Here is a 14,126-nt window from a genome sequence, read left to right as displayed (position 1 = left end):
GGTTTTAATACAGCTGAAAATCTGTGTCTTTTCCTCTCTAGCTAAAATGAAGTACCACTTTTTGTCATTATAATGTCTACTGTTGAAGTCTTAAAAATGAAACCAGGTTGTTAATGAGGTAGCAGTATGTCCTTATTCATTGTCTATTGCTAATTAAGAGGAAAACCAACATGACAGATTAAGGATTAATTGCAATCCAGGAAGTCTGTATCCTTCCAGGACTGATTTCACTTCACATTAGCCTCTACCAGCTTCTCTCAAGTTGGGGTATTGAATTACAACTTCAGGGACCATTTGGAGATGCTAGCTATACTAGTGTTAACATTCTTTTGTAGGTAACAAGTAATTTTCAAATTTTCCCTATAGTTTTCCAAGAGAATGTCTGTAGCTACAGCTTTTCAGTAGGCAGAATTAAAAAATAATGTAATATTTTCAGAGAGCAATTAATCTGTCATGGCATTAATGAAATACAAACCCTGGGCTATTCCTTTACTAAATGTTAGTTTAGCAGTGAGACTTTTAGTCCAGCTTGAAATTATACTGGTGAATTAAATTGGGGTACTTAAAACCTTTCCTTTCTTACGCTATCTTGAAAGTAGTGACCTAGATGAAAATGACCTAAAGAAACTAAAAGTTTCTTTGTTTGTTACTTGAACTCTCTGGTTCATGTTTCCCATTAGTGCGCTGGGAGCGATCCTTGGGTGCTATTGTGAGAGGAAAGAACCAGCCAATGACACCTGAAGCAGTGAGAGATAAATGGGAGAAGGTCTGTGACTTTGATAATGCCAGCAAACCCAGAAGTATCCAAGGTAAATGAGGCTGTGATAATGTAGATAGTTTGGGCAATCAAAGCTTAGAAGAGAATGCTTTCTTGTCAGGCATTCGCTGAAACTTTACAAGTCTGCAGAACCAGTGAATTCTTTTGTAAACATATAGCATTAAGCATGTACTGTTTCAGCATGGTGAAATCTTGTTAATAAGCCTTTTGCATAGAATTAAGAATTAATTCTGTGTAGAATTAAGAGTTTTATCTTCTTACAACTTTCTAGGGAAGTGACAACACTGTCACTTTATGTATTACAGCCAGGCTAATGGTAGTGTTTGATTGCACCTACATACAGGTAATAGCAGTGTAGTAGAGAGATTGTGTTTTCCTTTCAGTCCTGGAATCTTGTTTTTTCATAAACATTTCCATACCAAAAAGCTCTCTGGTTAGGTCTTGTAAAGTCACACAGCAGAGAAGTTCTTCCTTACTGCCTTATGTTCCTGGGAGACATGACCCCCTTGGCTGGTGACCAAGATGGCTGTCTCTTCCAATGCTTTGTTTACTTTCTTTGTTACTTCACAATATATAATTTCAAAAATTACTTTAATCTTTACTGCTGCCATACTTGCTTCTCTTTCATCTTCTAAGCTTTCTCTTTGTTGTCTTACGTCTCTGTTTAGATCCATAGCTGTCATAGGTCATAGATGAACATACATTTCCCAATTGCTTTCCAAGATTTCTCAAAATGTTATCTTTAGTTTGTTAGTGTGAGTTACATTTGCTTAGTAACATTGGTGGATGTTTCATAATTATGCATGTTGTTAATTAAGTCAAAGATTGATAATTCATCAAATTAGGAAATGCCAACATTGTGGAGGAGGGGAAGAGGCATCCTTACGCACAGTGCCAGCTGAATTTCAAAAATACTTAGAAACATACTAGATGTTTAAGCCGTTGGTTCTGAAATCCATTAGGGATACATTTAAGATGCCTAAACCAAATCCAGAATAGGAGACACTTTGTCCTTTCCTTCAGATCTTGGTAGAGGAATGTAACCATCTATACAGTAGTTCTGTATCTCCTAACTTACTGTTTTCACTGATCTTTGGCTTACAAATACCCTATTTCTAGATGTATGTCAGTTGATAACAATGTTCTCTGTCCTGCTATGGAATGGTATTTATAACAATATAACTCCAGCCTTTTAGTTTCTGATCTGTTCTGCAACCTGTCATGTATACTATATTATTTTTATGGGTTGGTAGCAGAAAAATGTTGCAGGAAAAAAATCGTAGATGGGAATTTGTTTTGAAAGTTCCTTCAGCATTACACATGATATTCTACTTACACCTCTTGACACTATCATGCAAAAATATTGGAGAAGATTTTGGATTTCTCAGGTAAATGTGCTGTATTTTATTGTAAGCACGTTTCTGAAGTGAGGAAACTGTAAAATACTACATTAGCATGAGTCTCCCATGCAGTGTACATACCTTAGCCTCTGGTTTGTTATGAATTTAGCCAAAATACAGCGTTGGCCTTTCAGTGACATCAAGCCGTAGATACTGCCAGTCTGAATGAAAATTCTTGCATTAATTTGTTGTATGAGAATCAGCAGAAGGGTTGAGGAAAATACAGAAGTTAGCTGAATAGGATTTTCAGTTCTATGTTAAAAGTCTTTTTTCTGCTGCTGGAGTCTCCACTGTATTGCTCGAAGGGATTCAACTGTTAAATAAGGGGAGCTAATTAGAGTATTCACATTTAAAAATGAAAAGCTACAATACCTGATATATGCAAGTTAAAACTCTCCCAGAAGATTTCATTAAGTAATTTGATGCTATGAAAAGCAGTCATATACTAACCATTATGTATGATTATAAAAATACCCCAACAATTAGATAAAGTATTTGCTTGTAATACAGTAGAAATCCGATAATCGGAGATGTTAATCTTTTTCGTAATTGGGCATGGTGATAAGAGCAGTTTGACTTTATTCATTCTAGATTACAAAAAAGTATGAGCATCATTTGTTGGTGTGGTCTTTTTTGTTCGGTTTATTTTTTGTTTTTTTTTTTTGTTTTTTTAACTAATTTGTCTTACGTGTATAACAGTTACACATTACTGAATACTATGAATACATAGGCATAGGGACTATTCATTCTGTTGAAGAGAAGTAAATTAAATGCTCCACATGTAATGTATGAATGATCATGTGTTTAGAGCCCTGCCTAGCAAAGCACTCATTTGATGTTTAACTAGAGCATGTTCATAGTTGTCTGGTTTAGCTAAGGTGGTTCTGTGGAGATGCTGAACTCTTCAAGACTAAATGGAAGTACCGTCTCTTCTTTATGTTTTAGTGGTGGTCTTTTAAAAAATAAAACTATTGAATTCTTTTACTTAAACTTAAGTAGAAAGATCCACTTTTTTGTTCTTTGTTTTTTTGTTCTTATTTTTTTTCTTTGTTTGGGTTTTTTTGGTTTTTAGGCACTTATTCAGCTTGGTACATAAACTGAATCAAGCTAAAAAACTCTTGCTTGTATACCAGAATTTGACTTTGTGAGGTTTGTGCAATTTTAGTTTGTAGGAAATAGCTAATTGTCACTTGATTTGGCAGTTGATGTTGATTCAGTAGTTTCACGGAGTTCCTCAGATATTAAGAAAATGTGCTCAGTAAAGCAATCTTTCTTGTTAGTTGTCCTACATGTTTCTAGATGCAGTACAGTCTTTTGCCCAAACTCATCCCCTTATCCTGAAGGCTACCTGACAGTCCAAGTAACCAACTGTTCCTGCCTTTTCACTTCCCTCTTAGTGCCTCAGGTGTCTGAATGTTGTCTGTAGTTACTCCATAAGCTTTAAAAGCTTAGTACTTAATGTACTTCGAGAAGTTTCTGCAGTTCTTTTGTGCTCCTACACAGTTTCAGGTATAGTCATGATAACTAGCTAAAGATAGGATTACTTGTGCATTCACTACATGATGTCATTTTAATACCAGAAAAATCTGAGAGCAGAGTTCAGACTACTTTGTTTGTTTGTTTTTGTTTTTTTAAGAAGTTACGTGGTAATTTAGGCCTTAGGAAATTGAAAAAGTGGCTTTCCTGCATGCATTATCCTACGTTCTCTTCACCAGGAGTGAAAGGTAACCATCTACTTAATGCAACATGAAAATGTCACTGCCTGTGAGGCGGGAATGAATCCGCAGTGATTTATGTTAGAACTTTTTCCTAATTTGCATTGTGATGTTATTTTCTTACCAATAATTAAGCTGGAATAATAGTTTTACCTTACTACATACTATTTCAGCTGTCAAAGTACAGAAAACAGCTGAGTATTCTCACTGGCTGACTTTTGGCGCATTTCAAAAGCTTATCTCTGGTATAGAGCAAGTTTTTATACTACACATAGAAGATGTGTATGTATGTATGCATATAAAGAAAAAATCTGCATAGGAAGAAAACTTCCAGCTGCAATTTCAGTTTACTTCATATTTGTTTAAAAAGAGTTTAAACATTGGTGCTGTTTTCTCCACAGTTAAGGGATATGGTTCACACACAATGTTCACTAACTGAAAAGTGAGAGGAATACTTTCAGAAAGAGCAGGCTTTACTATGATTATTTTCAGCCTTTGCTCCTCAGGTTTATTTTTTCCCTGCTGTTTGCTGATCATTTACTCTGTAATAGCATATCATGTTGTGGTAATGGGCATTTAAGATTATATATATATATAGTTATATAACAACTTCATGCATGTTTGGAGTATTTTTTTTAAATAATTGTATTAATGAAAAGTTACCCTACTGGGTTTCTTTCTGCCAAATCTATACCCTTATTTTTTTGATCTTAAAAGAACCTTGGTACAGCTTTTAGGGTCATGTATTACAAAGTACAAATTGTTGCAGTTAAATCTACTGTTGAAATGTTAATTTCAGACATCTGTGTGTGTTAACATGACTGAAAACTCAGGTGCCACTCTGTGCTCCCTTCCCCATCTCTTTTGCTTTCGGTACTCAAAATAAATGCAAGCTGAAGACTGTTGAAATCATTCTTATTGGTGTCCAAATCTCACTTATCGGTGATTTTTCTACTTTTTTCATCTTTTTTTGACAATCTCATTATCACTTTGATAGCTCTTAATAGTGTATTTGCCATAACCTTTGTACTTGTGTTGCAGTAGTTTAATTTACTCTTTCTTTGAAGATGTAGCCCTGTGTGATGTGAAAGATTCATATGTCATCAGCTGCTACAGTATTGCTTCAAATCTAATGCTATGCTAGTCCAGGTATTCCTTATGCCAGGCAGCAGAAGAGCAGTGAAGACTGACATAAATTAATGTATTCATATATTTCATTTGCATGCTGTTCTAGCAGGCCCTTGAGAGGAAAGGAATGTGTTAGCACTGGGATTCTTAACTGGAGAAGTCCTGTAACATAGTGATTTAGGGTGGAGCGGGTGAGAGAAATTAACATTTTTTCCCTTTGTTAAAAAAAAAAAAAAAAAAAGATAAAACTAAAAAAAAAAAAAAAGATAAAACTAAAACCAAAATGTTCTGCTGCTTGAATTTTGTGATTTTCTGTTAGCTTGCTTAAGCTTTTCAGGTAATCTGAAGGGGCAACATCTTAAAAGTAATTTTGATATTAAAGCATCAAAACCACTTGAAAACATAAAACATAACATACTTTCTGCTGATACCTCTCAAGAAGTTTGGGCCTGTAGCCATTCGCATGTCTCATGCGGTTGGTGGCTGTCATAGATGCAAAAAAATAAAAAAGTAAGGGACAGGAGTCCTTAAAGACAGCTTTTTACTCTTATATATGCTTTGAACATCAGTAAAAGTGTTACTAAATTCTGGTTTGATGCAAGTCGATCAGCTGTTGCTGATTACAAATGTAACAGTAGACCAGTTTAAAACAAAAACAAAAACCGAAACCAATTTTGTTGACATTAAGGGTGAACAGCAACACATGTCATGTTATAAAAAAGGTGTAAAGGAGGACTCTGCAAACTACCAGCCCGTAGGCCTCACTTCTGTGCCTGGGAAGATCATGGAACACATCCTCCCAGAAGACGTGTCAAAGCACATAGGGGTAGGGAGGTGATTTGAGGCAGCAGCATGGCTTCAGCAAGGGCTTGTCCTGCCTGACCAGCCTGCTGGCCTTCTGTGGTGGAGTGACTGTATCAGTGGACAAGGGAAGAGCTATGGGTGTCATCTGTCTGTATTTTTGTAAGGCCTTTCACATGGTCCCTCACAACATCCTTCTCTGTAAATTGGAGAGATAGAGATTTGATGGGTGTACTGCTTGGTGGATGCGCAGTTGGTTGGATGATCACATCCAGACTGTAGTGGTCAATGGCTCAGTGTCTATGTACAGATCAGTGATGAGTGGTGCCCCTTAGGGGTGTGTACAGAGACTAGTACTGTTTAATATCTTCATCAAGGACATAGTGGGATTGAGCACACCCTCAGCAGTTTTGCAGGTGACACCAAGATGAGTGGAGCAGTTGACGCATCTGAGGGATGGGATGCCTTTCAGAGGGACCTGGTCAAGTTTGAGAAGTAGGCCTGTGCGAAACCCATGAGGTTCAATAAGGCCATATGCAAGATTCTGCACATGGGTTAGGGCAACCCCAGGATCGATATAAGGTGGAAAAATGAGGTGATTGAGAGCAACCCTGTGGAGAAGGGCTTTAGAGTACTGGTTGATGGGCATGAGCCGGCAGTGTGTGCTCACATCCCAGAAAGCTGACCATACTCTGGGCTGCACCAAAAGAAGGTGATTCTTCCCCTCTGCTGTCACAAGACCCTGCCTGGAGTACTGCGTTCACCATTTTCTGTTTGAGTCTTTTGTCATGGTTTAAGCTCAGTCGTACATCAGCCACGCAGTCCTCGTTCACTCCCCCTTCCTTTCCTCCCCCCGCTCCTGGAGGGATGGGGAGGAGAATCAAAAGAATGTAACTCCTGTGGATTGGGATAAGAGCAGTCCAGTAACTAAGGTACAACACAAACCACTAATGCTACCACCAATGAGAATAATGATAAGGGAAATAACAAGGGAAGAGAATACAATACCACCCGCCGACCGATACTTAGCCCGACTGAGCAGTGACCTAGCCCTCCCGGGTAACTGCCACCAGTTTTACACCCTGGGCATGATGTGCTATGGTATCATACACCTCGTTGGCTAGTTTGGGTCAGGTATCCTGTGTCTGCTTCCTCCCGGCTTCCCCTCCTCCCTGGCAGAGCATGAGGCTCAGAAAGTCCTTGGTCAGAGTAAACATGACTTAGCAACAACTAAAAACATTTGTGTTATCAGTGCTGTTCCCAGGCCGAAAGTCAAAACCACAGCACTGCACCAGCTACTAAGGAGTAAAATGACTGCTACTGCTGAACCCAGGACAGTCTTTCTAACACACAAATGTTTAATGTTTATTTTAGCCATGAGGAGCAAGCTGTTCTTGATGGCATGCCTTTACCATAGCTGAGTTCTTTATCTCTGCCATGAATCATCTTGTTCGTAATCTTGGCATTGTGCAAGCCTCAGACTTATCTATTTATTTATTTTTCTATTTATTTGTTTGTTTATGCAACTTGGGAAAGAAGGTAACCACTAGGAGTTGAGACCTGTTATTTATTTTGCAAATCATTTTCAGATAAGTAAGGCAGTACTAATTTTCAGATGTTTATTTCTGAGACAGTTCAAACTTACCCTTATTTTATCATATCCTTAACTTCAGAGAATAAAATTATTTTCTGATACATTCTTCTTGGCGTGAAGGGTGGTGTACAGCACCAGTTGTGTTTCAGGCACTTGAATTATGTAGGTGTCATGGTTGACTGCTGGGTGCAGAACTGATGGAACCTGTATAGAAATCACTTATCAACGGTTGATGCCTATAAAATGCAGAATTATCCTCAACTTGCAGATTTATATTTACTGAAGTACCAGGCTGTATCTCACTTTCTGGCATGTTTGTTGTGTGTCTTAACTGGAGTGTCTCACTTACAGCTATTTGTAGGTGATATTTTTTTCAATTCCTTTCTCTAGAGTCCATAAGTGTATTGAGTGATGCTCTTAGTCAGATAGAGTCTCAAGGGAATATTACTATGAATTCAACAAGCTCTGGATCAGTGGTCTCTTCATCTGTTGACACAGTAAGTAGCTCTGTACCAGATGCACTCAAAGTTAGGTGAAAGCCTTGAACAAAGAAACTTATGTTGCTGATCAACTTTCTACTCTGGCTTCCTGTCTGCAGAAAGAAAGTTCGGTTTTAAGCTGAGTGAGGAAGCAGAATAAGAAGCATTTCTGACTACACTCTTTATTTTTCTTACTGATGATGGGAAAATTTGAAGCTAAATAAACTGAATAATGTAGAATGCATGTGCTTGTAAGTTCTGTAAGCCTTTTTGGTTAGGGTATTGTTCAGAAAATGAGCAGGGTATGGGTCTTGTTGGGCAATGTGGCTTTGCTCTGGCTCCTCTATAGACAGATCAAGTTTTCCTCATTTCAGTCTTATTACATGGTTTGTTTTAGAAAAATTGTTAAGCATTGCTGGGAGTGGAGATGTGTGAGGTTATACTACTTATTCTTGAAGTAAATTGCTTGAAGTAAGATACAATGAATTACATTGTTTGCTTGTACTGCAACAAATACATTAATATTTTATGATGCCTTTATTGCTCATACTTTATGTTTACATGTGAGTATAAAGAAAATGCTCAAATATGGATTTTGTTTGGTATGAGAGTTATACAAAGAATGCAAGTGCGGTGTTAAGTGTTATGAAGTTTTATTTTATCCTGACTTAATTTCCAGACAAGCATTGTTGGCCGGGAATTGGCTACCAACGTGTACAAATATACTCACTTGGAGCCTATTCTGTATGCCCTTGGTGTGGGAATGTCGACTAAGGATCCAGATCATCTAAAATTTCTCTTTGAAGGAAGTGAAGAGTTCTGCTGTTTACCTAGCTTTGGAGTAATTCCTGCTCAGACTTCAATGTTTGATGGTATCCCTTCTCTTCCAGGACTAAATATTGATCTTGCTAAGGTATGGAAGAGTTAAGTATCTAGTTTTGTTTGTGGTTTAGATAACTATAAGGTGATTTTAATTAATATGTTTGTAATATTAGTAAATTCCCTTTATTGTAGATTAGAAAAATTTGGTGTTTTATATTCTTATGTCCTAAGAAAATACTAATTTCCTTACTTGTATAACCTGTGTCTTCCTGAGATGTTATGAGTGATCAATTTTTTGTCAATTTATGTTCACTATGCTTTTATTAAACCATGAAAGTTTAACATTTTCTTTGAAAATATTTTCTGTTGGAGGTGAAATTGGAAAAATGAAACAAAAAAAAACCCTTGCATTTTTTGTTTGTTTGTTCTGAACACTTTCTAAAATTACTATATTTCCTTGCAACTGCAGTGGGGGAAGCAATAGAATGTAATATAGCACTGCCTTCTTTACATAGATGCTGCATGGTGAGCAATATCTGGAACTTTATAAACCATTACCAACCTCAGGTTAGTCCTTTTATATTGCGGATTTGATTTCCAGTAAGACAGAAGGTTCTCTAGCCATACTATAAATGGCAATAGGGAAGGCTCTGTTTCCAACTGGATTTTTTTCACATTGTTTATATAAGGGGTGGGGGAAAAGAGAGGCAACCTGTTGCATTATAGAGGGAATTCTGAAACTCCATTCTTGTGATCAGGTGTTGCTTTTCTATATGATAATTTGTAAAATCATACCTAATCTTTGATCTTTGATATAATAAGCAAATACACTAATTGCTGGTGTATTACTCATATAATTTGGTACTAACTAGCAAAACTGTAATTCTTTCTATAAGGTTGTATCATAGAACTTTTGGGATGTTTACCTAAAAATATTGATTGCATCTGTGTGCCTATAAGCGGATAAGATGGTGTATGTAAAGGAGGAATGGACATCTTGATGAGAAGATTTGTCAAAATTCTCAAGATAATTAGTTAGGGCAGCAGCAAGCTCTTTTTCTGAGTTTGCAACACTAGAGAGGTGCTCCTTAGGTGCATACAGGGTACGTATGCATGTGTCCATTTTTCTTCATCAGTAGTTTTAACAACTAACTTTTCCAGACTGTAGAGGGGAGAAAAGAGTCTTGCAACTACAGCTAAATGGCATAATTTCTCGTTGAAACAAAAATATGTATGAAAGTTGTGTTAACTTCACAAAGGTCTGAAAATCAGTAACAGATTGCCATGACTTAATAAAGCCTTTTGTTTTTTCTATTCCATAGGCTGCTTATGTAAACTTACATTCTTACGTGCCTCTCTAGAGCAATAACCTCTTTAGACACAAACTTCAGAAACCTGCAGGCTTGTGCCCTGAGCTGAGCTTCTCTTCTGTAGAATTGTAGTTGTCTCATCCCTCTTGAAATCTGTGAACAGTCCTTAAGTGAGTTGAGCTAAATTTGAAGTTAGAGATGTATTTGAGTCTGAAATGTGATTTGTGTTTAGCTCTGAATACCTAAACTATAGCAAGATTCTATTAACCCTTCCTCCCCAAAATTAAATAAATAAAATTCATCACATCTGCAAAACAGTATTTGCAAAGATTCTCAGGCACTTTAATTATAATCATTATGATCACAAATACTATGACGATTATTATTATTTTCGTAAGGAAGCGTAAAGAGTGATATGTGGACTTCATTCCCAGAGGAAAACCTTACATGTAGATGACGTTCTTTTCTTGCAGGGCAACTAACTTCAGTTTCAACCATTGCTGATATTCTTGACAAAGGATCAGGAGCAGTCTTACTTATAGATGGTAAGAAATTTATCATTTTTGGAGGAGAGTGTGTTAGAATTTGACAGGCTTGTTTTTTAACTAGCTGTACCAGTAGTTGCCAGCCTTTCCAGAGTGAGGACTGTTAGCTTATTAAATCTTGATTATAGCTGAGAAATTAGCTAATTAGCAATACCTGTGTAAATGTATAATGTAATTTTCTTGGGCAGTTAATGTATTGAAATGAGAACACTTGGGAAAAAAATGAGGGAAAGTTTGGGTTTTTTTCCTATGTAGGCAGAGTAGTGCACTATGCAATCTGAACAGAATTCTTTAATAGTAATACTTAGTCTATCTGAAGGCCGTCTTTTTAGATACTGCCACTCTTCCGCAAGGGATTGTGTATGCATGTGTGTGTGTTTTGTGGGATGGTGTTACAAAGGCTAGTTAGTTATAGGTGTGTATTTTTTAGACTCATCTGCAAAGCAGCCATCTTTAAGAGCATGTGCTGAATTCTTTTTTTGAGCCTACGTTATTCTTTTCTAAACAGAACAAAACAGCCCCCCATTTTATTCCTCTTGTATCTAAGTTAAGAGATCAGATTGTCTCCAGAAGTTGATAAGTTGTTATTTTCAGAATTTTGGCATCTTTTAGGGTCCCTGAGGGGATTAGACTGCAAAAGTAGTTTAATAGGGAATCTATAAATGCTGTTGAGCTTTTATTCCTTCAGTGTACAGATGAAATTTCAAAAATGTCTTCACTGTCCCTGTGTTTCCCCTAGCTGTGTTTTGCTTCCATACTGGGCTAACATTAAGCCTGTTTCTGCAACACACAAGAGTTCTCTTTGTGAGCAAAGTCTTAGTGGTTTTTCAGTTTCTTTCAGAGATGGAAATGAACTTTATTAACAATACTGTAAATTTGAGTCTAAGGGTGTAAGGGAGTGGAATAGGCATGAACTAGAAATTACATCTGAACTTCGATTCAGTGTAAGTTCTTCAAGAGAAGGAACAGGTGACCTTAAGCCGAAGCATACTCTTTAGCTTTTTTTGTACAAGTTGCTAGTACCATTTTTTGTATGAATTGGTTATGTGCTTTACACGCTAGGGATTGTTAATAGCTTCTGATGCATTATACTTTATGGCACAGTTCTATCATATTAAATTCTAATGTAGTGTGAGATGCTGAAATACTAACTTCAGCATTCTGTTGTGAAGTATTTTAATACCTTTAATATCATCAACATTTCAACAGTTCATTTTTTAATTTTGATGCTTTCATATAGATAAAATTCATGATAATGTTATTTGAAACAGATCGTTAGCTGTCACTAGTGAGGGAGACATGAGAGTGTGAGCATTGTCCCTTCAGTTGTTAAAATAAGCTTTGTTATGTTTGAAGCTGAATTTTTCTCTTGTAACAACACATGCTGGCTGTATGAAAAAGGAGATGGAAGGTAACATATGACCTCCTTCTTTTGCTGTCTTTCAGTGAATACCTATTGTGGAAAGGACCTAGTGTGTTATAATCAGTTCTCTTTGTTTTTTGTTGGAGCTGGAGGATTTGGTGGAAAACGAACATCAGAAAAGGCCAAGGTAAATTCATGCATACTTGTATAAAAGAAAAAACAAACACCCCAAAACAACAACAATAAACACACGCAAAAAACAACAAACAAACAGAAACAACAAAAAAAAAAAACCCAAACCCACAAAAACTAACCTACCAAATCCCCACAAACACATAAAAACTCCTGTCAGCACTAGAAAAAACACTTGCTATATCAGCTAGGAAGGATTAGCTGGCAGTATGGATCTACAAACTCAAATGGAATTTAAATTCTTCCGTTCACTGAGGACCCTGAGTGAAAAGGTACGGTCAACGGCCTGGGAAATCAGTGGCTTTGTTTTGACAACTGGGGAGAAAAATGAATGCTAAATATGCAGCTGATGAGATATTCCTACATTCATATACTTGAAATTACAGATATGGAATATCCTAATGGAAGACAGAAAAGGAGATTCTCTGGAAGATGTTTAGAATCTAAATTCTGTGGACTTGGAGGTAGAAAATGATGTCTGAAGTTAAAATAAAATTCATATAAAATGCATTATGATGTGGCCGGAATGCTCCTCTAGAGGATTTGTATTACATCTTTTTAAAGCGTCTTTTGAAGCCACCAGTGTAGCAGGCTATAGTCTGACCTAATTAATTCAATAGAAGTAGTAAAATCTGTTCCATGTATTTTGGGCTGTGCCAAATTCATTAAAATCCTACTTCTTTATGTCAGATGGAAGATGTTATGGCAAGGGTCTTACTGACTCTTGGTTTTATGAAACCCAAATACAAGCTTTGCAAACAAAGGAAGCTTTTCGTGTTTTGATTTTTATTTAGTTAGTTACTCCAAATCATGCTCTCCATTAATGTGCACATGAGCAAAGTTCCTGATTTCTTGGAAAGATTTTATTTCCTCGTTCTACTTTTGATGTGAAACATTCTTGGAGACCTTTTGGATCAGAACAGGAACAGAAAATTGGCTTTTATTTGTAAGTCTTGGTTTTCTTAAATAGATTTGGGAAGCTTTAACTCTGAGATATAGCTTGAAGAGCAGAGTGTTTTGCTGGACATGTTTGATCATGGACAGCAAGGAGAGTGACAAACAGGCTGAGATTTTAGGTACTTTGTGTAGGGGCATACTACTGAGTTGTTGAATGGTCACTCAGTCCTGATTTAAACCTGTCTTGTCTCTTTTGACGTGATCACTTTTCAGTTTCTGTCTCAGTGCTTATATCTTTTGTTGAGAATATGTGTGTCATCAGATTGGCATTATAGTGTGTTCTGCTGCTCCACCTCAGACATTTTCTTTGCTTATGTTTAAGGGATTCAGGGGCTGTTTATGTTTAAAAATGATACTAGTGATAATTTTATGTGAATGTTTCTTTAGTAACTTGTTTTTCATGTGTTAAGTTTGTGCCAATAACTATAATAATATGTTAATGTTGCAGGTTTTTGCTCTAGTAAAAAGACTAGCTTAGTGAAAAGCTGAGAAGTACTCAGATGTGTGGTTAGATTTGTACTTGCAGTTTCTAGGAGAGATCTCTAGGTGTAGCTCTTCATAAGTATGTGTTTGCAAGAAAGGTTTGGAAAGCATAAAGAGGAAAAGAGAAGAAGTATTATGGGTTCTTACTTCCAGTGAAGTGGAAGTCCTGCATTTTGGGAGAAAGTTAGCAAATGACAGGCAGAGTCACATGAACACCTAGTGTGTATGTCTCTATCAGTCACATGGAAGTTTTCCCCTATGTAACTTTACAGATCAAATCTTGAAATGCATGCTGCTTCAAACAGAAATGGGAAAAGCCTCTGTGCAGTATAAAAAAATCGCAGAATGTTATTTCAGAGAGTGTATAAAGGTCTTTGCCGGAACATTTGATTCTTTTGTAGTCAGATTTTACAACAGTACATGTAAAAAAAGCACAAACCAATGGTTCACAGGAAATGTTGCTAATCTAAAGAGGTGGCATCACTGAGTCCAGTGTAATGCTTTGGCTTTTTTTAGTTAAACACTGCACTTTAGTCAACTGCAGCTTCTTCACTGTATT

The 14,126-nt window shown here is 36.7% G+C and overlaps 1 protein-coding gene across 2 annotated transcripts in view; it reads left to right on the top strand.

Moving 5' to 3' along the window:
- Positions 1-14,126, top strand: part of HSD17B4 (hydroxysteroid 17-beta dehydrogenase 4) — a 67,826-nt gene that overhangs the window by 15,390 nt on the left and 38,310 nt on the right. For both annotated transcript variants that reach the window (XM_065662173.1, XM_065662174.1), the window contains exons 11-16: positions 681-809; positions 7,807-7,913; positions 8,575-8,808; positions 9,233-9,284; positions 10,501-10,572; positions 12,019-12,122. In XM_065662173.1, the coding sequence (XP_065518245.1) occupies positions 681-809; positions 7,807-7,913; positions 8,575-8,808; positions 9,233-9,284; positions 10,501-10,572; positions 12,019-12,122 (698 nt within the window). The remainder of the gene's footprint in view (positions 1-680; positions 810-7,806; positions 7,914-8,574; positions 8,809-9,232; positions 9,285-10,500; positions 10,573-12,018; positions 12,123-14,126) is intronic.

This window comes from Lathamus discolor, chromosome Z (genome assembly GCF_037157495.1).
Source record: "Lathamus discolor isolate bLatDis1 chromosome Z, bLatDis1.hap1, whole genome shotgun sequence".
NCBI lineage: Eukaryota > Metazoa > Chordata > Aves > Psittaciformes > Psittacidae > Lathamus > Lathamus discolor.
Note: the sequence above shows the minus strand (reverse complement) of the source record. Positions and strands in the feature narration are given on the sequence as shown.